Here is a 26,484-nt window from a genome sequence, read left to right on the forward strand (position 1 = left end):
TGCCTTGATTCTGCCAGCATCCCCTTTGTCTTCTTTTCATTGCCTGATCCTAAACTGGGAGGAGTGCTTGAGAGCACTGACAGATGTTACTTTACCATCCTCACTTTGGGTACCTTACACTTGCTCAAAATATGTAGCTTGAGTCAAAAGTCCATGACCTTATGTTTCCCAACAGAGGTCTTATACACAGAACACATATCCAACTACAAAACTCTCTCCTACATGAAAAGGGTGTTTGGCTATGTCTGTCCTTAATAGGAAGCTGCCAGTTGCAGATTAGACAAGATTTGGAGTCTAAAGATATTGATTATACCAAACCCTTTGAGACATGGCAGTTAGCTCAATGTTGTCATTCCAGTATGCAGTGGTTTGTATTTGGGTTGAAGGAACAATTCATCAATGTCTTCTTCTCTCTCTCGTTCCACAATAGCTGAAACAAATGACTTTAGGAAGTATAATAAACAGTGAAATGAGTTGTATAATATATGGCTCTAATGGTTCATTTTTTTCTTGCCTGAGTTGTTCTTTTATGACTTGCTTGTAAGCCTACTAATTCCAAGATCAACTTTTTATCAAAGTGAGGCATCTGGTCATAGAAAATGAAATAGTAACTAATCATTTGAACACAAGTAGAAAATGCATATTAACACTTATAAAATTGTCTTTGCATAATGTATTTTAAAATTTTCCATTAGCACTAGTATTATTATTATTACTATTGAAACAAGACAAACATAAAAATAAATCAAGGTGATAATTCAGTTGGTGTAGGGGGATCATCATTTGGAAGAAGCCTTCAGCATGAGTATTTGTAGAAAGCTAGGGGCTACTGTATATACAAAGTTCCTACAAGAAAATAAAGCAATTAACCTACCTATCTAAAATATGATCGGCTCAATTCACCCCTGCGGAATCCCCAGAAACAAATGGAATGTCCTCAGAAATGTATTTGCATCGTTGTGTTTTAGCTCATGTGGGGAAGGCATATATATTTTTGAGAGGAATTCCTTCATTTTGATCTCTTTGCTGAATGGGTGCAGTTTAACAGAGTTGTGATGCTTAGATGCATATGGCCATGGATTTGTTACACTTTGTAACCATACAATGAAGAGGCACACAGACTACTTAGATTTTGGTAATTCAGAGCAGTTTTCTATAATAGGTATAATTTGAAGAAGTAGAAGCCTTGTTCTATAGCCATCAAGCTTTAATGAGATGGAAGATTTATTCCTGTATCATCACTTCCTTCAATACTATACTTTCTAAACTTACCAGGGAGAATTGTCTCTTCTGCCAACCAGTGGCCATTTAAAACAAAAGTGAAGTACTACTTTTAGGGGTAATGTGTTTTAATTTCTCACTTTGAGCTATTTTTGCTGAAGCTCACATTTCAAGGGAGAAAAGAACTGCCTTAACTTAAAAAAATAATCATGCAGACCAATATCCTGTTTGTTAAGCATTTGCAAGTGTACTCTGGAGATTTAATTAAACATGAAAATGAGATCAAAGATAAGTTCTACTCATTTATTAGTCAAAAAAATTACTATGTGCAGTGTATATGCAACTAAAACAGTAAGACATTTATTTGTGGGAAGACATTGAAGCTAAAGGCCTAAAATAATATTTTAACAAAGAATTAAGCAAAACAACAGGGCATATATTGCCCAGGAGTATTATAAGTAATGAAGCTAAAACGTCTATTTAAACTCTCAATGGCTCATTAACCAATACATGCCTTAGAGCCCTTTGTTTTTTTATGTAAAATATTATAAAGATATGTTTAAAGAAGCTGAGCATAGAACCTCACTGAATATTCTTTCGAAAAATTACCTTGTGGTAAAGACAGAGGTGGGTAAAACAGAAAAAAAAATTAATCAGTCTCCACTGTTAATTGATATATTTCTCCAGCCCTTTCTTCACTCTTATTCTTACGAAACAAAAACAAAGCACAACAACCTTACCTTACCAATGAACCCACTCCTGCCTCTAGTTGTTTGTTTATTTGCTTGTTCGTTGTTTGGTCTTAAGCCCAAGGCCCTCTCAGTACCCCTATAATCATTCTGTTGAAGCAGCATATACAGTATACCAATTTGACACCTGTGACCTTAAACCAACTATGAGCACCAAAGTACTAAAGACAATATTATAAAGCAGACTTAATTGCAAAATGTACTTCACCTTGCTTGCTGTGCTTGAAACACTTCACAGCCTAAAAAGGTGCATGGTATTTGTACTGCCACATTCTCTTGGGAAAGAGCAAGTCTTTATATTGTTAGCAGTGTGCCACTGGAGCTCCAGTGATCGATGCTGCCCAGGAATGTGCTAAAGTAGAATTATAAGCACATTGTGCAACCAAAGCATCAGGTTTACATCAGCAGAAGGCAGCACAACCCCCCACTGAATAGATCCAGTATGCATTACATTTTGCACTGACAGAGCTTTTGGGGAACTGAATTATCCATGGAGTCCTGTTATTCTGCCTTTGATAAGCTACACATAATGTAGTCTACCAAATACAAAAGTGATTTTTTTCCTTCATGTGTCTGCAAAGATTTAATATCAAACATTGCTCTGAGCTCCTTTAAGACTTCAATGTATTTTTTAGAAAATAAATATTTACTAGTTGATTATAGGACATCATATATAACTAAAACCATCGATAAAATAATTAAACTTTGAAATTAATTGAACTACATTTTGTATGCATAAGTTACTTTCTTCAAATGCTGACATTTATGTATGTTCTAATTTGCAAAATTCTGAAATTTGCAATGGTTCTTCCTATGGGTACTGAAATTAATGAGGTCCTACTCTATGTGAAAAAAAAACATTAGGCCAATCTTATTTTACTATTACATTCTTTGGTCACTGATATTATTTTCAACTTGAAATTTGCATGTATACTATTTTGCAATATCTACTACCAACAGGGAGGTGTACATTATCGTTATGGCTTCAAACCAAAGCCTGCTAGGGTCAATAGAGTCTACCAATCCTCAGAGGCCTGTGGATTGCATAGTAGCCACAATCTCAAATCTTGTCACTTTCTCTTCTTGCAACTGCTAACTCTAAGATCTCAGTTACAGGGTTTTTTTTGTTTTTTTAAATTAATACCATATATAGATTCCAATCTAGTATATATGACCATTCATCTGCTTAAAATTGTTCATACACTTAAGTGTTTTACTGGTTTAGAGCCATGCTGATTTGTAAAGTAACATTTACTAGGCCATTGCTGTGTAGATTTTGTTATATCTGAGTATGTTTCAAATCGATGACAATATAGTTTCTAACATTGAGGATATGCTGATGTAGTGCCAGTTTAAAGTTGCTGCCTTTTTGTCTATTACAAGTTTATAACCATATTTTTTTTTCAATCTTTCAATGTCCTTTTCTAAAAAAAAAAAACCCTTAGGCATAGACACCTGTATTTTAATAATGTAATGGCTCTTGGCTAAGCCTTGTTCACCTTCTTCTACAGAATTATAACAGTATATTTATACAGTCCAAGGAACTGCTGTGAAAAGATACTCCATGCTAGCCCTGCATGCATTGGCTGCCTATACACATGCTTGGAGGTGGGGGAGGGGTTTTAATTAGAGCAGTTCCCTGATAGCCACACTAACTAAAATGGCTCACTGTCACATGTATTCCCTGCATGTTTCAAAATAGCTGTGGGACACTTTATCTGAAGCTCATTTAACAAGGTTTGGATTAAGTACCCCCACAGACATTTTAAGATGTATGGGGGCTTAATACACATGACAATGAGGCAACACTGAAGTGTTCTAATTAGAAAGTGAACAAGCACATCTATAGGCAGCTATTAGCTCTAGAAAAAGAAGAGGAACATAGCCACTTTAGAGCATGAATCATGAGGCTTGCCATAGCAGACTGCATCAAAACTGTTGACTGACCTAGAACACCTCACCCTAGCTGGATCTAAATTGATATGTGATACTCCCAGCAGTGAATCAGGATGCTTGCTGTTTGCAAACTGGGGCAGACTACATTAGCTGGTGGCTCACAGCTTAGATACTTGGCGCAGGCTGGCCTGTCTGATCGGTGTCTCTGACAAGAGGTGGCAAAAAACTGAAAACAAACAATAGGGCTAAATGGTCACTTTTTTAGGATGGAGGGAGGTCAAAAGTGGGATCCCACAGGAATCTGTGCTGGGCCTAATTTTTCATCAATATTTTCATCAGTGATGAGGAAATGGGGATGCACAGTGAAATCTCTAAGCTTGCAGATGATACCAAATTATTCCAGGTAGTCTTCAATTATTTTTTTCTCCTGTATTCCTGAACATGGATCAAGGCAAATCTCCCAATTGGGCTATAGGCAGGCACAGGAGGGACACCAACCCACCAACAGTTAGCGCCACCTTAGTGAAGGGAGACTTGGAGGGGTTGATGTGTTTAAATCAGCTGGCCCAGATGATCTTCATCCAAGGGTGCTGAGGGAATTGGCCAGTGTCATAGAAGAATCACTGGCATGAATGTTTGACCACTCGTGATGCTCAGGATAGCTCCCGAAGGACTGGAAAAGGCCAATGTGGTTCCTGTTTTCAAGAAGGGGATGAAGAAGGATCCAGGTAACTATAAGCCAGTTAGTCTCACCTCTATCCTTGGTAAAACCTTTGAAAAAATTATTACGGATTACATTTGTGGGAGTCCAACAGGAAAAATAATGCTGAAGGGCAACTGGCACTGGTTCATAGCAGGTATATCCTGCCTAACTAATCTTGTTTCCTTTTATGACCAGGTCACATAATGCTTAGATGCAGGAATAGAGGTTGATGTCATTTACTTGGATTTTAAAAAGTTGTTCGATACAGTGTCCAATCCCATTCTCATAAATAAACTAAACAGCTGTGATGTAGATGATTACACAGCCAGGTGGGTGGTGAATTGGCTTAAGGGACGCAAGCTGAGAGTGGTGGTATATGTATCGGTATTGACTTGGAAAGATGTGGGCAGTGGGGTCCCCCAGGGTTCAGTCCTTGGACAAGTGCTGTTCAATATCTTCATCAGGGACCTGGATGAGGGTGTGCAGAGCATTCTGTCCAAATTCACAAACAACAACAAATTATGGGGCAAAGTAAACACCCTAGTGGGCAGGGGACAAATTCTGGTGGATTTGGACAAGTTGAAAAAGTGGGCAGAACAGAATAGGATGAAGTTTAACAAAGATAAGTGCAAAGTACTGCACCTAGGCAGAAAGATTTATGAACACACATATGGACTAAGAGATGACTTCCTAAGCAGCAGAAAGGGATCTCAGAGCCATAGTCAACTCCAAGATGAAAATGAGTCATCAATGTGACAAAGTGATCAGTAAAGCTAGCCACAATCTACCATGTATTACCAGGTGCATCATGAACAGATCTAGGGAGGTGATACTTCCCCTTGATGCAGCATTGATAAGGCTGCAGCTGGAGTACGCATTCAGTTTTGAGCACCGCACTTCAAGAGGTATGTAGAAAACCTTGAGAGGGTCCAAAGGAGGGCTACTCAAATGGTTAGGGGCCTGGAGGTAAGGTCCTACAAGGAGAGATTGAGGGGATGGATCTCTTCAGCCTCAGCAAGACAAGGCTGAGAGGTGATCTAGTGGCCATCTACAAATTCATCAGGGGGGCACAGCAAGGAACATACTATTTACCAGGGCACCCCTTTGAATTACTAGAAACAACAGCCACAAACTGACAGAGAGCAGATTTAGATTAGACATCAGGAAGAACTCCTTCACAGTAAGGGTTGCCAGAATCTGGAATGGGCTTCCAAGGGAGGTGGTGCTCTCCCCTACCCTTGAGGTCTATAAGACGAGACTGAACAAGCACCTGGCTGGGATTAACTGACCCCAGCAGTCTTTCCTGCCCAGGGCAGGCAGTCAGACTCGATGATCTACTAAGGTCCCTTCTGACCCTAAACATCCATGAAATCTATGAACTAAGTTATATTTGTTTTTGCTTCAATCTTAAACTGACTAATACAGCCCTAGGTCCTTGTATATTACTAAAGCTTCTAGTTTCTTTTTGAACTGCTGTGATCCCTAGAGTTCAGGGTGCAGGAAACAACCCCTCGGACTCGGAGGTAGATCACTGCAGCAGGGATGCTCCAGACCTGGGAGTGGCTGAGACAACCATGTGGCTGAGAGTCCCTCATCTGGGATGCGTGGAGCTACCAACCATAGGAGTCTGCTTTATGCTGGTGCAAGGGGAGCCTGGAATTGGATCTAATAGGATCTAATGAGTGATCCTATAACTGTGCCTCCTGTCATGTACATTTGACATGGCAGGAGGCATGACTGTTTGAATTGCACGTTGAATCCCATTGCTCCTTTACCTGCACATGTAGAGGGGCTTAATAGCCAGATATGGATCCAAACTTTTAGATTTTCAGCAGAATCCTTGAAGTTGTCCAAGAACAACTAGCACTGTAGAGATGTTAAATCTAGTTTGAAAAAAAGTGCTTTTTTATCATGAAAAGCCTGAAACTAAAGCCAAATGTCAATACAGACAGAAATTAAAAAAAGACCTTTGTGAAAAATGTGACTGATACCACTCAGATCGATTCTACTTTACTTTACCTCACTACCCACCAGCATGTCAATCTGACTGCCTGTCTCTGAAAGCTTTCAGCTGGTATTATCACTTTTGTTCAATCTTTGTAACTTGCAATAATACTGATACTAGTGCTACTTAGCCTTTGTCTACTTTGCCCTGATTTCAGTTGCTGGACAAGCCACCAGGACAACCCCTTAAAGTAGACAAGACAACCGCAGTAAGCTACCATTCACACCAGTATAGTTTAATTTGGTTCCAATCATAGGTGAGCTCAAATGATAATAGTAAAGGCTTTGCTGTCCATGCTTAGTATCAGCACTGATGCATTGGTGTCTTGTCACCAATGGCTACATATTACATTCCTAGTGTAGATAAAAGGCCTTAAGCTTGCTGTTGTATGATGCTCCATATAACATCACAAATAACTCACTACCGCCTCTGTCTCAAACTTCAGTTGCTGTGTTCAGCCACTAACTACAATCTGGCTAGCTGTCAATCAAACACCCTCTCAACCAGTTCTGAGGGTACAATGTTCTAATGAAACAAGGATGTATAACTGAAAATCCTGTTGTTCCCTACTTCTCTGGAGAAAATGAACTCCGGGGTACTTGAATGTATCATTGTTTGTAACTGAATATAACTGTAATGTAGTTATAATTGTAATAAATACTGCATACAAAATATTTCTTAAGAGAAATATACTCTTCCCCTGCACTTCCTTTATATTCCTTTTTCTCTTCATTTTTGTTTCCTTATACAATGCTCTTCCAGTCCTAATACTAATTGCTTTCTCACTCCCTCACCCAAGCCACAAAACCTGAAACTGAACATTATTTTCCAAATATAAATTAATTATTTCAGTTTTTTAAATGGTGTTTGAGAGGTGGGTAGAGATGTTTGTTCTTCAGAAGGCCTTGAGACCAATTAAATGTGTCCCAGACTGCTGACTGATGGGGTTTCACTAGCTGGAAGACTCACTTCAAAACCTTTCAACTCATTATTTATCTCCTGACCAGAACTAGGTTACAAATGGGAAGTTTTCCCCTGGACAGTAGTTTAAGAAATGTAATGAAGGGTAACGTATATATAGCACTTCATAACATTTAATTTTATACACAATGCATAAATTAATATATACATTTGCCCTAAAAAGGCATTTGAAACTGTATTATCTCTATTCAGTCCTGTAGCACAAAATCCATGTGAAGTTGATGTAAACTTCCACACTTTAAATGCTAATCATCTGGGATGTAGAGGAATAAATACTCCTTTAAGGATAAAATTTGGGAGAAAAAATATTGCTGTTTTCAAAACTGACCCTTGGACCAGATTTGCAGATATATTTAGATGCTCAAAATTGCAGATAGGAGAATAATGGGACTTATTTAAATGTTTCGGTGAGCTGACTTTCAAAGGTAGATATATTCATAGCCTGCCTAAGAGTTGTAGACATTCATCTCTTAGGCACCTTTTAAAATATTACCTTAAATCTCATGCCTTGAAGTAATCCTTATCTATGGGGGTGATGGATTCTTCCGGGTTGGATTCTGCCATGCTGCACAGCATAGTGCTCAGCTGTGTGTTGAACAAACCTTGCTTTTCAGTATATTAAGGGATGTTTAATGAACAGGAGGCATATCAGAGGGTTGGTCTCTTAATTTTTCAATGCACACTGTTAAGTTAGGGCTCCAGGGGCTTAGTTTTATATTTTAGAATTTTTATTAAAATCATATACTTTTGAATCCCATTTTCAGTAATAATTCTCTTCAGCCAAGCTTTTGTCATTTCCCTAGATATTTATCAGTAAAACCTCAGCATTTACCCACAATTGCCACTGTTTCCCATGTAAACATACCCACAAGCAAGGCAGGTAAGAGGGCAATGTTTTCAGAAGTATACCAGAAAGAAACAGTCCATGAACTGTATTGTATCCCTTCCTTGTTCCCTTAAATTCTATACATGCATTTTCTCTGGGATGGTGAGTACAAATAATGAGGTGCCTGATCCTGAAATGTTTACTAAGGTGAACTCTTGTGAAAGACATATTCTTACCTTTTGAAAAATTATGAACATTAATTAAGACATTATGCAACAATAGATTTCAACAAGGCTTCAGAAATATGTTCTTAGTTTTAAAATGTCTGAAAAGTATAAGTCTGAAGAGGTAAGTTTAGAAGGATTGGGTCAAAATTGTATTTCATTGTATTGCGCTAGAATACAAGTGAGGCAGTAGTATAGATTTCATAGACATTAGGGCTGGAAGGGACCTCGGAAGATCATCAAGTCCAGCCCCGCATCCGAAGGGCAGGAAGTCAGCTGGGGTCATAGGATCCCAGCAAGATAAGCATCCAATTTACTTTTGAAGGTGTTCAATATAGGTGCTTGAACCACCTCTGATGGCAGGCTGTTCCAGACCTTGGGGACTCAGACAGTAAAGAAATTCTTCCTTATGCCCAGTCTGAAACGGTCTTGCAGTAGTTTATGACAGTTCGACCTTGTCATCCCTTGGGGCGCTCTGGTGAACAAACGTTCCCCCAGATACTGGTGGTCACCCAGATAAACTTATAGGTGGTCATTGTATAGACACATTGTTAGTAAAATAGTCACTCAGAATTCAAAGCGAATTTTGATTTGTTATTATTCAGGGCCTTTCAAGTTTGCTGTCTGCGAACAGGGAGTATTTTATCTGTACTAACACATATATGCTGTAGGAAGCTATAGAAACTTTTTATTACCCCACCATTTATCCATTTTCTCTGGGACATTGGATACAAATACTAGGATGTTTGCCTCCGAACTTTTCACCCCTTCTTCTCATTTCATATATATGTATATTCCAATTGCAATTTGGCTCCAGAGAATGAGAAAGGGTCAAAAGTTCAGAGGCCTATTTTCCATGAAATTCTTTAGGAGATATATATATATATATATATATATATATATATATATATATATATATATATACTTCCTAAAGAATTTAATGGAATTTCATGGGAAAAAAAAAAATATATATATATAATTCTTTAGGAGATACACACACACACACACACATATCTATCTATCTCCTAAAGAATTTCCTCTATCCTATCTTATCCTATATATATCCTAAAGAATTTCATGGAAAATAGGCCTGATTTAAAAGAGACAGAATCCCTGAGAAATGAGAAGGGAGAAACTGTAATGGATGATATTCTTGCCTTTGAGTCAGGTTCCCTGGTCTTTGCTGATGAAGAGTATCCAACAGTCTGTCCTTATAGTGAGCTACCAAAATGCATCAGTAGCATACTGACTCACCAGCATCTCACAACATTTGCAGGTTGAAGAAGCCTTGTGCTTTGCAACTTGTTGTGAAGCTGGAAAAAAACAAGTAATGAGCCTCCCTCATGGTCCTGTCTCTCTTCTTCTCTGCACTGCCACTTGTATTTCTTATTCAAACACCTCACACACATATATCTAAGATGGTTTTCTCTACCTGAAACATTATGCTCTGTTGCCCAATCTATGAAACTGATGTTTATTCTCAAGAACATTTGTATGAACAAACTTTGTTTACACAAATGATCTTGAAAACATACAAAGAAGTGCAAACATGATGACATGAAATTAAACTTCAATTCAACAGCATCCTTGCATACATTTTGTACTATTTCCATTCATGAACAATATACTAGTTTTCCCTCTTCTTCCATACATGTTATTACAACTTTGTAGTTTTATAACCATAATGCAAACAAATAGTAGAAGTTTAGTCCAGGTAAATTAGTTAAATGGAAAGGCTCAATCACCACTGATCAAAGCATCCCTCCACTGAAAAAACTAGGCGGTTTGCCACGTGTAACACTCCAGTTGGCTTTAAAGCAGCCAATATTCTGTAACAGGACTTGAATATTTGTCTTCATATTACCTCAAACATGTTTGAAATGTTTCTTATAGAAACTGAAGCTATAATTGACAATGAAACCCATTCAAGGTTAATCTTCTGAGAAATCTTTGGCAATGCTTTCCATTTGAAGATCTAATCATTCCAGTAATTAGGGGAGAAATTTCTAAGTTCTTGTCTGGAAAATAAAGGCAACAGGATTCTCACTCTCTGTACATTCACATGCATCATCCTAGGCTTCTTTTGTGTATTAAACATTGTAACATTTCCTCATTTTACCAAATTCAAACATAAAAGATTTGGATCATCACATTGTCTTTTTACCTACCTATTCAAGTCAGGTAGGTCATAGAGGTATAAGCCTTGTTGTTAGCTGGATCAACTTGGATTTGCTGTTAATTTATAAAAGCACCATGATTACCATCAGATTGGATCATTTTTATTCTACTTACATTTTCTTACAGCTTGTACCAAAACGAGATATCAGTCTTAATGAATTTTATTTGCATACTAATGAAACTGAGGAAGTAAGCCCATTTTAATTATCTTATGGTAACTATCGACCTAACTGTTTATATATTCTCTGCAATTATTTCTCTTTTGCCTGTTCTCATGTCTTTTTTTTTTTTGTACTGGATTTAGTGGGACAAACTATTTACATCAAACAAGTTATTTACTGCAGTTGGACCTTCCTGTAAATGCAGCTGATCATGATTTTTCAAAATATTTTGATTTAGCATTTTGAATAGCTTGGTAAATGGATTTCATGACCATATTTTGGCATTTGAATTGCTTATAAACTATTCGTTCTTAAAAATTGAATAAATTATTTTTTAAATATTGCTGAGCTTTGTTATTTGATACCATTGTTATATAGTACAGTTTCTGTGGATGACCCATCCTTTATAAACTGCATCAGTATGTGGGGGAGAGGAAATCATTGGTGAATCAAGTGTTTGTGGGGAGAAGAAGGTGATGCATAGCTTGGGGGTGGGAAGAAAAAGCAAATGAGCATGAAAAAAAGAGATAAACCAGCTTAGTAAGCATCAGCACATTTCAAACCTTTTCCTGTCCACTTTTGCACAAGCAAGAGCATTACATTTGGCAGCATAAGTGGACAGCATAATTAAAATACATGGAATTCTTCCTAGCTTGGGGAAAGAGAGAGGTATAAGCTAGATTTGTTGGCTGCTTAGCAGACACTACATTCAATCTTCTTCTGTCACAATCTTATCAAGTAATTGTGCATGAATGTGGGCTTTTAAGGTGTGAAGGTTGCAGCCAAAGCCTTGTCTGGCTCATTTAACTGTGTGAGTGCCAGGGCTCCAGCCAAGATGTATTTGAGTTCATAGAACTGCTGTCCTCCGGGATCATCACATTTTAGTTGCATGAAGCAAGTGCTTATTAATGAAGTTTGGCCTCTTTGTCTAACTTGTGTAGTGGAGCATAGCTCCATCTGTGACTGAAACCCATTAAACTAAACCTCTGCCCAGAGTATATACTTGGAGAGAGGGTAATGGAAAGGAAGGGACTGGGACATGTTGTACAGCCACAGTGAAATCCTGGCTCTGCTGAAATCAAAGGGTCAAAAGTCAAACGGCCATTGATTTCAATGGTGACAGGATTTTATCTGGGAAACATAGCCAGCATTTATAGAATTTAAGCATCTCCAACTACAGGTGATACACAATTTTGGAAGTAGACACAATTTTGGTTTGGTGCCTTAGTTCTACTAAGTCCACCTTTTGGTGCTAAAACCTTTTTTGGGGGGGGAGGTAAGAACTGGAAAGGGGGCAAGGAGAAGGGAGGACAGAGTAGAATCTAGTATTTAGTCTCTCTGTGGCTTACTTTCTCATCTGTGAATCAAATATTATTAAGTTTCCTTTTCTTTTGCTTATTTAAATCATAAACACATCCGGGCAAGTGACCAATTCTTTTGTGTTTGTATAGTGTCTAACAGAATGTAACCAGAATTTCAGTGCCAGTAAGATACAGATCAGTAATAAAGATAATGATAATTGGCTGAAGAAACGAAATAACAGCTCCAGCCCTCAGATTTCTTTAACTTTTAATAAGCAATTTCCTACAAAGCTGAAGTATCAAAACTATTTTGAAATTCCCTATTTCTATGAATATTAACTACAGAGATAAATAATACTTGTATAGTGCTACTTATACCATAGCATCTGATGAAATAGGCTATTGCCTACACATGTTTATGCCTTTCTAAACAAGGTGCCATCCTGCCCCGTGTTTTGCCTGACTTCAGACTAACATGGCTAACTACCTCTATCAGAACACTATTTATTTTAGTCTAGATGCATGAAGTTTGAGACAGAGGGGACCTGCAGATGATCACTGTGTCTGACCTCATAAAGGTCACAGGCCCTCACATTTCTCTTATTTCACACTATTGAGCCCAATGATATTTGTTTACCTACAGTTTGTCTTAAAGAAAGGCACCTGGACTGATTTAGGACATGGAGAAAGGAAGCATCTACCATTTCCCTTGGTAATTTTTTTCAGTAGTTAATCCATTTCTGGACAAAAATCACATCTTGCTTTCAATGTCACTTTATCTGACTTCAGCTTCCAAACACTGGTTCTTGTTATATTTCATCTACATGATTAGAAAGGCCTTTAAAACCTGGTATTTTTCCTCTGTGAACACTCTTGGAATTTTAGTCAAGTCACCTCCCAATCCCCTCTTTAAATACTAAAGAAACTGAATCCTTTATGTCTCTTTCCACAGGGCATTTTTTGCAGCCCTCAAATAGTTTTTTTGGCTTCTTTTTGTACCTTCTCTAATGTCTGAACAATCATTATAAAAAAGACACCAGATCCTATACACTATATCAACATTGATCTTACCAGTGTCATATTCAGAAGTAAAAAATCAACTTACTTCTACTGCTAATTATTCCCAAAGACTTACTCTACAGCCAAAGAATGCTTTTGCCTTTTTGCCACAGCCCATTACGGGGAGTTGAGACAGATTCTTATCCATTGCGACTCTTAAATCCTTTTCACAGTTTCTGCTTTCCAAGATACAACCTCCTAGTCAGTAAGTGTGGCCCATATTCCTGGTTCTTCGATATCTACGTTCACATTTAGCTTTATTAAAACTCATTTTCTTTGAATGGGCCAATGTCTGAAGTGATCCAGATCACTCGGTAGGACTGTCCTGTCTGCATTGTTACTTACCATTTTACCAATCTTTATGTCATCACAATTTTGTCAACATTGAATTTGTATTTACTTCAGTGCAAATACTGAAAAGAGACAGTATCATTCTCTTTAGAACTCAATCAGGAAAAAATCCATTTCATGTCCAAATCCATAAGGAACAGGTCTCCATTGACATCTTTCTTGATATCTGTCAACTAGTCAGTCTTTAAGCCACTTATTTTGAACTTACTTGACATAGCTTAGTGCTTTTTTAAAATTAGAATGTCAGTGTGATACTAAGGAAGCAGGCAGGGTAGATTTGCACCTTAAAGAACAACTGAACCAGAGATGCATAAGCTTTTGTAAGCAGTGGCTTATTGGGATAAAAAGCAATAGTCTTGGTTTAAACCATACTTAACACAATCTGGTCTGTGAATGATTTTTTGTTTTGCAAGTCCCCATTCAAGTTCACTTCTAAAGTCTCCTTGTGTAAGGGCCACATCACATGAGACCCTTAGCCCAGGGATCTGTGCAACAAGACCTAAGAACAGCTTCTCTGAGTCAGCATTTTTACATGTAGGGATGTGTCTGTCCAATATAGTACTAGGTTGCATGCATTGTAAACGTTTATCATTGTATCTTTACAGTTACCTTTACCAACCAAACTTGTAATCTTTCAAAAAATTAAACTCGGGTTTGTTTAGCAAGACCTATTTTCCATAATATGATGACTGGCATTATTAATTAAATGATATCTCTATTATTTACCTGCTTGTTAACTAAAATAGGAATAACTATCCTGTTGTTACCTAGGATCAACCTCTTTACTCTTTTACATACTGCCCCTTAACATTCTTCTAGTTTTCTGGAATTTTTTTTCTGACAGTTGAGGCTGTATTAAATATTAACATCACTGGACAGACTTCTACTCTGTAGGCTTACAATCCTGTATGTACTAGATTGATGTTTTTTGTCATTATTCTTCATCATCCTTATGAGATGCAAATACATTATCCTGCTTCCTTCCATTTGGGCTAGGGACAGACATTCAAAAAACTGGAGCATGAATTGATTCAATCTTTGCTGGTTAGTCTAACCTGCAAAACTTGAACTGATTTTCAAGAGTACAGACATTCACATTTAATTCTGGAAATGCAGGCACATGCCTGCAGTGGCTCAGGTTAGAAGCTAGGGGGCACTAGAGCAGCCCTCCCTTCTATTTGCAGCAGCTGCAAGGTGGGAGAGAAGCTAACCACCTGGAGAGTGCATGGCCAGGCCCCAATAGGAACTAATTATGGTTGTAGAGGGGTTTAAATCCCCACCCTGGCCTGTAGGGACCCCAACAGCCCTTGCCAGGCTTGTTCCCAAGACCAGACTCCAGCCAGGGCAATGCCTCAGGAAAAGAGGGGCAGGGAGTGGAGATTAAACTCCCCTGTATCCAAGCATGGTACTCCAGTCTGTGTTTGTCCAGCTCTCCTTCCTGCTCTCGCTTGGGTGGCTAGGGGCCTGGCCAGAGCTGGCCAGCATGGCCGTACTATCCACCCAGGGCTGGGGCTGTGGCTGCAACTGAGGCTGCAGGGCTGAGCCCAGCCAGCCTGCAGGTGTTGCTGAGGGTAGAGGCAGAGGGGCAGCCTGGGCTGGGGCCATGGGGGCTGCACAGTAGCAGATTGCTCTCGGCTCCCTGCACACAAACTAGGTGGGGCTGTCATGGAGGGCCCTTCCCAGCCCTCTGCGGCTGCGTGACAGCTTAGCCCAGCAGCACAGATGGGGGCTGGCTGGGAAGTGGGTTTCCCAGGTCAGGTTGGAAGCATCAGTGAGCCCCAAACCCAGCAGCCACCACTGCCATGCTCCCTGCCCTGTGCAGCACCTAGGGCTGCAGGTGCACAAAGAGCAATGGGCTAGCCAGGGCTAGGGGGGCTATTCTGCCTCCCCCTTGCCTCCAGCTGCCACTACAGCAGCTGTGCCTCATCATTCTGGGTGGGAAGCTTCAGCCCTATGGCTTCTGCCCAGCACATAGAGCTCCAGCTCCTTGATGCCTTGGAAGGCAGAAGGTGTATAGGTGGAAAGCATCCATGGTTGCAGCCAGAGCTCCATGCATGGCACAGAAGCCACCGGGCTGAAGCTTCCCCTACCCCCTCCCTGCTACCTTCTGGAGCAGTGCAACAGTGGCAGAAATGGGAGGGGGAGTAACCGCTGGAGGCAAGGGGAAGCTGGCTTAGCCTTCCAGGTATGTTTTTCTCCCCTCGCCTCCAACAGCAGCTCCTGCTCCTGTCACATTGCACAGTCCTGCTCAGGCTGGGGGAGCATCCTTCAGCTTGGTGGCTTCAACCTGAGCTGTGCTGAAGCACCCAGGCTGAAGAAAGCTCCCCTAGCCCAGAGTGATGTTGCGTGGTGCATCAGGAACAGGAGATACAGCTGCAGGTGAGAGGAAAAAAAAAACAGACTTGCTGGACCAAGCCATCTTCCCCTCACCTCCAGTGGCTACTCTCTCTCTGCTGCATCGCTCCGGGAGGCAGTTTGGGGGGTTGGGGGGTGGAGGATGAAGCAGATGGAGCTTCAGTCTTGTGGCTTCTGCCCTGCCATGGAGCTTTGGCTGCAGTCCCTGGAAGCCTTCCCCCCAGACGCCTTCCACCTTTCAAGGGGTTTGGGAGCTGGCATGGAGCACCACACACTGGGCAGAAATCACGAGGCTGAAGCTTCCTGCCCCCACCACCCAGAGTGGAGTGGCATGGCTGCAGCAGCTGGAGGTGAAGGGGTCAGAATAGCACCCCAGGCTCCAGCCAGCCCACTGCTGGTTGTGCACCTGCAGCCCCAGGTACTACACAGGGCAGGGGATGCAGCAGTGGCAGCTTTCAGTCTCGGGGCCAGCTGGCACCTCTGAGCTGGCCCAGAAAGCCCACTCCCCAGCCAGCTCCCACCTGTGCTGCTGAGCCGGCTGTCACACAGAGGGCTGGGAAGTGCCCTGCCCCCATGGGCCACTCTGCAGGGCCCTACCCAGCTGGCTGGAGCTTCATGACAGCCCTGTCCAGCTTGGGCATAGGGAGCTGTGCAGCCCTCATGGCCCGAGCCCAAAATGCAGCCCACAGCGGGACTCTGATTTAACTGAAATCAGAAAGGGATCTGGGACAGAAGTTGTATAAACTGGTTTGACACAAATTAGTTATGTTTGATATTACATTCAGTCAGGTTTATCTTAAACCAGTTTTGGCCATTTTGAAACTGGTTTGTATGCACTGAACTTGAAATCTGTTATAGGTCTAAACCAGTTAATGATCACTTATGGTTTATGTGTAACTTCTGTTCCTAGCTACACACAACAGAAATATCCACTGCATATCCTTTTCTGCTTCATTTTAACGTTTTCACCATCTCCGTTTCTTAATGGATCTATCCCATTACTGGAATTTCTTTTGTTTCTTAATATACTTATAACTGCTTGTTGCACCTCACCCTGGCATCCATGGTATTACCCTGATGTATTTAGGTTTCCTTATTGATTTTCTGTAGTTGAATACTTCTAATTTACATTGGTTTCTATGTATTTGTTCCACAGCTGTACCCTTCCATTTTTAATGTTTTATTTTAATTTAATTTCATTGTAATTGTTGTATTGACTTTACCACTGAAACAAGATGGACTTTTATCCATTTTTTTCCTTTTTTCTTGATGGAGTAATCCTGACCATTTTTACAAACTATTCTTTAAAAAATTATTTCTTTTGTTTAACGAGGTGTCTTTTTCATCTTGGTCAACTTTGCTCATATTTTTCACTAGCTTTGTACTTTTGAACCACCCATTGATTAGGACTGTCCTCTGAGTGTCCATATTTAGCGTAGGCAGGTCATGATCACTGGTCCCTTGGCAACTATCAACTTCCAGACTAGAAATTCATTATTTTTTATCATTCATGATAATGTCCAAAATAAGAGTTACCTCATGCGGGATAAAATAGTTTTTATGACAGAAAATTAAAATCTACATTAGAATTATAATTCCAATACTGCTTTACCATTGTCAGAAGGAGATCACAAGCATAATGCTCCCAAACTGTGTTTAAATTCCCTATGAAAAATATAGTATTTTTTTTTCAGTCTATATAGGTTAGCTTGGCAAACATTTCTCAAGTGAAAATACTTGCTTATCTACAAAACCACACACTCATGAGGATATAATTATATTCACATGAATAACTCTTCTTATATGTTCAAATACATGGACTCTGGTTGCACAACTTTTCACCAAAGGCACAAAGGGAAATCAAATTCAGCTTCAGAAATTCTGAACATGTTGATAAGAGAAATTGTTTATGATTGCCACAGCTCTACCACTGAGAGATTCTAGTGCTTACAAAGGAAATACAAATTAAGGATAATCTACTGAAGGATAGAGGGCATCTTCATTGCTTTTTTCTCCATCTGTTGGAAGAGTTGAACCATGCCAGGGAAAAGTGGCTAACTAAGTGGTCTGGTCATGAACTACTAAAAAAACCAAAATGTTTGAGCATGTTAGAGACATTCAGATAAGACATTCTGAATAAGACATTCAGATCTGCATCCTGCTGGGTACTGTGACCCTCAGGTGTAAAGAATGAACAGGCATGGAGATAGCAATTCTCTAATTAGACAACCCACTGGTTTGGATATGGATGTACATATAACAGAAAGATGTCAGAAGTAAAGCTATGATCATTGTGAGTGCCTGAACACATAAGGAGGAAGGGGAAAGCAACTGAAAATATATCTCTAATATGACACTGATAATTTTTGTAGTACAAGCAATAGACCAAAATGAATTAAAATTCTTAGGAGTGCATTTTATTGAGACAATCCTCCAATCTGATCAAGAGCAAACATAATGTGAGGTCCTAAGGTAAGTGTCCTTATGAACACTTTAGAATACAGTTGACTCCTTTTATAATGAAATCCTTTTAATATATCAGGCTCACTTAAGCAGAGGTTCACACTAATCATATTTGCAAAGTCCATGTTGTTGTAATAAAGCAATTTGGGACCTGCATTCTACTTCACTATAAATAGTCCCAAGCTAGAGTGCAGCATGAGTTCCAATGTACTGTACCATAAAAAAAAAAAACAGATAGAAAGCTCTTTGGAAACAGAAAGTATTATTGCTACTTATTTCACCATACTCATCGTTATGTAAACATCTTATAACATTTCATATTTTAGAACATTGTCACGGCGGGGTCCTCACGGAGGGCCGTGATCTCCTTGAGGCCCTCTCACCGTGCTACTCCGGCCCGAGGGCACCCTCCATTCTCGCCCGCCACGTCTTGATCGAATATGTAGTAGGGAGGCTGCCTTGTGTTTCCTCGGGCCTGTCAGCTCCTGGACCCCTCATGGGTCTCCCCGTACAATGGGCGCTGCCCAAGCGCCCTAGCCTTATGGGCTATGCTTGGCTCCTACCTCCCCTGATACCACGCCCCAAGCCTCGCAGATGTAATGGACGTTGTCCGGTCTGTCTCTCTAATGTGGCCCACCCTGGGCTCCCTCTCTCATGCCCAGCCTCTTGCTGGGACTCATCTAGCCCACTCTGGGCCTCCCCTGCCGGTGTGGTTCCGCTTCGGGACTCTCTAGCGGGCCTCCGGTCCTATGGGCCAACCGCACGGATACCCTCCCTGACTCTGGCTCCCCACGCTGCTACTCCCTGTCTTCTCAGGGGCAACCGCAGCGCCCTGCCTTGGTCTGAGGGGGATTGCCGCACTAGCCTGCAGCCGGGCTCGCTATGCCCGTGCGCCCACACTGGGCTACTCAATAACATACAAGGGTGTTCCCCCTCTCTGGGGCTCGCCGCGCCCACACTGGGCTCCTCAGTAATACCGCCCCTTTCCTGGGGCCGGGGGGCTATGTTCCCCCACACGCAATCCGGGGTCTCGGTCCCCGTCCGCAACCTACGGGTTGCACCCACGACCCACTGGCCGCGCTCCTTGCCGCCAGCTGCTTGGGCAGTGGCGTGCGAGCTGCGCCTTCGGGGTCTATGTTCCCCCACACGCAATCCGGGGTCTAGGTCCCCGTCTGCAACCTACGGGTTGCGCCTGTGACCCACTGGCCGCGCTCCTCGCCGCCAGTTGCTTATACACTGGCGTGTGAGCTGCACCTTCCCTGGCGCTATGAACAATAATGCGCCCTCCTGGCGCTAGGGCACCCCACACTCTCTGGGGTCCCTGTGATTGAGGCCTCCTCCAACCCCTACAGCCTCACCCAAGCCTCCGGGTGTAATAACACAAACACAAAGCAAAACCACAAGCCCCTAGGCTGTAACACAAATGCAAGCCGCCTGGCCATAACTCCTCATCATAGCTCAAGCCTCCAGGGCTATCATGAGCTGTACTTGCGACTTAGGCTCCTTCCCATATCTCGGCTGAGGGAGCTCCTGCCTCTCCAACTGCTGGCGGAGAACTGCCAGCCTGGCTTTGGCCCTGGGCTTTATAAGGGCCAGGCCCTGCCCCCTACAGGCAGCTGGCTCCCCTTAGTTGCTCCGGCAACCCACAGCTGTGCTCACTTGGTTCTGCCAGGGCTCTCTCCCTGGCAGTTTCTCCTCTCTTAGGAGCAGGGGTACCGAGGTGCCCTGCGACAAACATTATACACATATATTTAATATATAAATATTTAATTTATACAATAAATATACCAGCAGAATTAAATGCTTTTGATATCTTAATAAGCAGAGTTTTTCTTGATGTCTGTAATAATACTGCATTACTATAGATCCTAAATTTACTGCTAGCCTGTGATGGCAATGAACTGGCCAACATAAACTGGTTTCGCTACCCTAATCATTCCTTCTTCATCAGCTCTCTTAAGAGAGTAAGCCGATGATATGCTTTATTTATTTCCATGCATCAGTACCTAATGTTGACATAACTCCTATAGGGCTGAAAAGGAAATCCTTAGTCCAAGTTTAGTGTTGCAGGTGTAATCTACCATCATGATTTAGTCCAAAGATTGAGAAAAAGTTGCCTTGAAAAATTAAAAGGAGAGAGGAGAGAGTTCAGTAACCAACTGCATATCTATAGTTTTGCATCAGTGAAATAAGCATAACAGTGCACCAAATTCAGTTCAATCATGTCCTCTTCTGACCTTAATGTGTGGCCCAAATTATCATTAGTTGTAGTTTGTCATTAACATCTACTGAGGTTTCGGTGGATGTGCGCGACTCACTCCTTCAAAAGAACCCTTTTGAAGCACGTATATTTTCACAAATTATGATTTCAACATTCTGTGCAGATACCACACAAACTGCTCACTGATCTCTTATTTTTTTTCCTACTTATTTTTTTCTAAGTAACAAATGCCTTTGGAAAAATTGAGAACATTTAGCACAAATCAACAGATAAAAAGACTCACCATCTCTTCTATTAAGCCTTGCAAATCCAGGACTATGGCTGCTAGACAGCTCTGATGAACTGCTGAATGATGACTGAGGCAAGGCAGACACCAGCTGATCATCACAATTGTCTGTCAGAGAAAAACATCATGTTCAGGTTAATCCAATGAATACTGCTTACTGGAAATTGTAACCAGAAGAGAACACTGAAGAAATATCTGAATTGACCTCCTATTTGAGGAAGCATGTTCCAGAATGTTTATTTTATGTTTTATTTTATATACTGTATCAGTACTGGCCCTGGAACAGTTTTTTAAAATCAATGCGTTATCAGATTACCACAGTGTAATATAATACATTCCCTGATTCTTTATATGCACCAAGTTCTATCATAATTTCAAAGACAGACCTGATAAATGGTCCATGGCTCACTAACTACTATTTACAGATAAAGATACTGAAACCTGATATTCCTTTTTAGATAGAGCAGCGTGAAGTTTTGGCTTGGGCACATGCTTTATGTTTTCCTACGTATATTGAAGCGCAATCATATGAAATCCAATTACTAGCTCAAAAAAGTCTATGTTAAGTACTGCTTAGATGATAAAATTCAGGTTTCCTTGTTTTGGCTAATTTTATGTACGTTTGATACAGAAGCGACATGAAATCATTGTTGAACAATTATTAGCATGCAAGTCTCAAATTCACATAGAAAGAAACTACAGTGTTTCGGTGAAAGCAACTTAACTACAGTTCACAATCAATGGTGCATAAGCAAGCAAATGCAAATCAATATTTTGGATGTTAAATTCCTTTCCAGTTCAATTACTATACAGGATGGGTGTTCATTCTCCATTTAAATTCGCAAAATATAAATTGAGAATCGATACCTGTTTTAGTTTTAGCCAAAAGAAGACTGCATTATAATGCAAGAAAATGTCAGCAAGCCTATTCCTGACTATGCTTTGCTGGCATAATTCTTGTTTAGGGAGGAAAAAAAGAAAAAGTAAAATTACATAAAGCATTACCATTTGAGAGCTGGCCTAAAGATCTAAATCCCTTTCTGGTGTTCAAGAACATTCCCTAGATGCAATCTCCTATCATGAAATCTATCTATGCAACTGGCATTAAAATTTGAGGAAAGAAGAATTCAAGATTGTTCACTTGCCTTAAAGAAAATCCTAAATGCTTTAGCAATGTTTTAATTACTGTCAACTCAGTACTGAAGAGAGAAATATGTATTTCTAATAAATAATTATTTGCCCTGTCAATTAGTAGTGATTCTTTACAATTGTATTGATGTCTCCAGTTTTTTATTTCTATATCTTCTAAGTTTAGAACAGCTATTTTAACACCAAAAAAATTGGCTCCTGAAAGGTTGAGGCTGGCAATATTGACCAAGTTTGGGGGTGTCCTATGATTTTTACTAGAGATACTCAGCCTTGTATGAGTCTATACACAAAATGAGAGTGGATACATTTGAGGACCATACCCCCAATTGACAGCCATAGAAGTGGAGGACTGATCTCTTGGACTAGTTACAAATAAACCAGTTTAAGTGATCAGAAACTGATTTAAACCTGTAACAGAACAGTTCACTACACATAAACCAGTTTCAAAATGGCTGAAATTGGGTTAAGATAAACCTGGTTGAATGCAATATCAGACTTAACTGATTTTGGTTAAACCAGTTTCTGAAACTCCTGCCCCAGACTCCTTCCTGGTTTAAGTTAAATCAGAGTCCTCTAGCATGCTTTCTAGCCCTAGGCAGAGTTGTGTTGTCTACTCCGGCACAGTAGACTGACCTCCCCCCTCCCCTCCAGCAAGCCCTAGCTCAGTGGTGGCTGGTCAATAGGTGACGGTTGGGTGCCACCCCATCAGTTTTAAAAGACATGATCAATCATGTCATGATTATGCAGGCTGGTTCAGCCAACTATGCATATGCACAGTAAGGCACCTTGGGGCGATCTCCTTACCACCCCAATGGCGAATGTGCAGTTGAAACACTTCAACAATTAGAATGTATTGCAATAACCACTTGTTTAAGCAGGCAGCCAGGCTCTTGTACTGATGCCCCAGCCTGGATGAAGAGCTGTTGGAAGGAAGGCAGAAGACAGGGGACGCCATATGCAGAGACATGCACATGGCCCCAAGCAGCCTGCAGAGTAGCTCCAGCAGGTAAGTGGGGGAGAAGGGGATTGAGGTGGGCTACAGCTGTGATCTGTGCTCTGCTTGCTCCATGCCTTGCTGCTGCCTTTGAAAGCAGTGTGATGCAGACTCACTGCCTGGCCTGCCCAGCAGTGGGACTCATACGGCATTGTGCTATGCCACTTTCAAAGGCAGCAGCGAGGCATGGAGCAGGCAGAGCACAGATCACAGCTGTAGCCCAATCATGCCCCTTGGTTGCCCAGCACCGCACCCCTGGAGGAGCTGCCGGGCTCTTCCCAGGGACAATGTGGGGTGGGCATGGGGTCCCACAGGCTCCAGCCCCTCCAGCTCAGCCTTGCATCTGAGGCTGGCCCCGTTCTGGCCTCCCTTCCCTGGGCAGTGCAGGGCTGGGGCCAGTGCAGGGCTGCAAGTTTACAGAGACTGCCAGTGCTGGGCAACAGCTTTGGGTATAGGGGAAGGGATGAATTCATCGGGCCCCAGTCCTGATCCCAGCCCTGGCTCTGCTCTGATCCCTGGTCAGTCCCAGGTCCATTCTCCATGCCCCCAGGCCCTTCCCCCTCCTTCTGCAAACTTTCCTGGGTGGGGGGTGCATGCACATGTTCAGATCCCTCCAATTTTTTTTTCTCCCTCTGCCTATGCCACCCACCCCACTTGTCTCCAAGTTCACCAGCTGCACCTACCCTGGCTGGGATCTGGGGCCAGAGAGAGGGGTTAAATCCCCATTCCCCCAGTTAAACCTCCTTTCCCCCAAGTACAGAGCTGCCCTGCCCTGCTAAACTTACTGAAACTTAGCGCTGGCTATGACTGTGAACTACAAATCCCAGAAGCACCTGGAAGCAGGAACAGGAAGTGATGAGCAAATCTGCAGAGTCCTGCTGCTATGGTACTGGACTGCAAATGCCAGGGACCTTGTGGGCAGCAGGAAGAGAAATTGAACACACAGCTCATGCCAGCTATGTACTAGACAGCCATGCTCTAGCACTCCCAGTTTCTGACTTGAGCCACTGCAGGCATATGGCTGCATTTCCTGAATCAAAACAGAATGTCCGTCCAGTTGTTTCTAAGTTGAATCTCTGCAGTTTAAGCTAACCTGCAAAGACTGAATCAATTTAACCTCAAGCTTTTTTACTGTCTGTACTTAGCCTTGAAGGGGAAAATGGCGGGCGGGGGGAAATAAACACTTATGAAGAGTGTGCACACCCTACTGACACCCTGCAAAGGGCTTTTCTTAAGGTTTGAAGTGAACTATAGAAAGGGGAGAATTTTGATTTTCACTTGTTAATACTCCAGAAAAGTTTTTAAAATGCTGTTACTACCACTTGTTTCTTTATTTTATTCAGCGAGTTACTTGCACTAGTGATGAAAGAAAGTCTAGCCTATACATGAAGTCAAGCATAAAATTAAGAACCATGGCTATCAGGGAGAAAAATCTGCTTAGAAAATAGAGAACCAGCACAATTGCTCTGTTTCTTCCAACTTTCTGATCATTACTAACCATTTTATTTCAAACTTCACTTCATTTTGGCAAAAATACATTTTCCCCCCAGTTTGTTTTAGAATGTAAAATGTGTTTTTTATTTTTAACTTTGGCTCATGTTCATGAGCCTTTTCCAGTGCAAATCCTTATTCTAGCTAAAGAAGATTGGACTATACCTCCAGAACCTATTACTCTACTATGTCCCTTGTGAGGAGAGAGTATAACTCAGTTATAAAATGACACTTCAAAGAAACTTGACACAACATGACTGACACATACAAGCATTGGAACTGAGTACTATAGCAACCTCAATTCCTCCATGACTCAGAACCACAGGGATATATTCAGAAGAGAACCTATATCCCTTTTGCGAAGCAAATTGCACTGCCACTAGACGGGTGAGTCAGTTGCCTCTAATATCTATGCCCACTGACTACATTACCTATCAGATGACCTTCACATGTTGAGGTCACTGAAAATGGGCAGCAGAGCTATTTTGTTCTATTTATAAGCTCTAATATAAGTACTTGGTTGATGCCCATACTCTGTTCCATACAACATATTCTTAGTCTAACTAATTAACACTATACAGCTTTATACATTGCATGGTATGTCATGCTTTTGTCTTTGTGTATTGGAAACACACAAAATAGGCACTGGAATTTATAGAAGCTGATATTTAAAGACTAATAAGCAAGACATTTTCCCCTCTTACAATGCATTGATCAAAAAAATGAGCCCTGTACCATAAATATCTAATATTTAGGTAATTATGCATTTATATGTATGGTAAGTATGATGCTAACTTATAACACCTAGAAAGCATTCAGGTTTCAGAAGTTTTATTTATTTTTAACACCAGATTCAGTAAGGATTCCCTAATTCCCCAAAACAAACCATGCAAGAATTGCAGGAGCCAGATGATCAATACTGACCTGTTTCTTTCTTTTAATAAAAGTCATTCAATACAGCTTACTTTAGTATTTGCTGTTTTTAATATTGTTTCACTTGCACTGAAATACACAATATAATGTTGCAAAAGTTGTTCAGTATCATGCTAAGTTCTATACTTATCATATACTACTTTGGTAAGACTGGCAAAAAGCTGGCTTGGTATTCCAGCAGTAAAGCCAATCAGCTGGTATGTGAGAGACCCTTGTTCTGGGATCTTGATCACTGCTCGAGGGAGAAATCTTTCCTTTTAACCAGAAATTCCATCCTAAACTGAGAAACCTTCCAAAGACAATATTTGAGAAAAATAAGTGTGCTTCTATAAAAAGTTTTGTTTCTAACACATTAGCATTTTTCAATAAAAAAATTAGATTTTGCCAATAGAAAAACCCTTTCTGACTAGCCCTAAGAGACAGACTCTTTCCTTACTCTAATAAACTTGTATACTTTTTCTTTGATTATTAAGTCCCTTTCTAATCATTTTCAGATTAATAACAATAGGATGCAATACATTATGGTTATACTTTGGACTGAGCAATTCATAGCTTTAATACTTGACTTAGTGGACTATGCCTTGATTTACCAGAATTTAACTGAGAGGAGAAAACAGACCCTAATTTTACACATAACAGTGAAAATGAGATTACAGGTTGAGAGCTGGGGCGGGGGGGGGGGGGGGGAAATAAAAAACAGCTCTAATCTACAGCCATATCTTGATAGTGGTAAGATTCCAACTGAATGATTTTCCCAGGAACTATCCATGTCTTGTTTTGACTTGTGGGTGCTCATTCAGAAAAAAAAAGTAGGTCCCAAATGTTGAAACAGCACTCAGACTTGCCTTCTCATTCACCCCAAACTTTATTAATAATTGGATGCAGACACAATTATTTCTGGATACAAATTATGAAGAAATAACAAAACAAAAAAAGA

At 40.8% G+C, this 26,484-nt stretch overlaps 1 protein-coding gene across 3 annotated transcripts in view; it reads right to left on the reverse strand.

Annotated features, from left to right (window-relative positions):
* CNTNAP4 (contactin associated protein family member 4) overlaps positions 1 to 26,484 on the reverse strand; it is a 462,372-nt gene that overhangs the window by 347,814 nt on the left and 88,074 nt on the right. For all 3 annotated transcript variants that reach the window (XM_019478107.2, XM_059724866.1, XM_059724865.1), the window contains one exon: positions 20,978 to 21,088. In XM_019478107.2, coding sequence (XP_019333652.1) covers positions 20,978 to 21,088 — 111 coding nt within the window. The remainder of the gene's footprint in view (positions 1 to 20,977; positions 21,089 to 26,484) is intronic.

This window comes from Alligator mississippiensis, chromosome 3, assembly GCF_030867095.1.
Source record: "Alligator mississippiensis isolate rAllMis1 chromosome 3, rAllMis1, whole genome shotgun sequence".
Lineage (NCBI taxonomy): Eukaryota > Metazoa > Chordata > Crocodylia > Alligatoridae > Alligator > Alligator mississippiensis.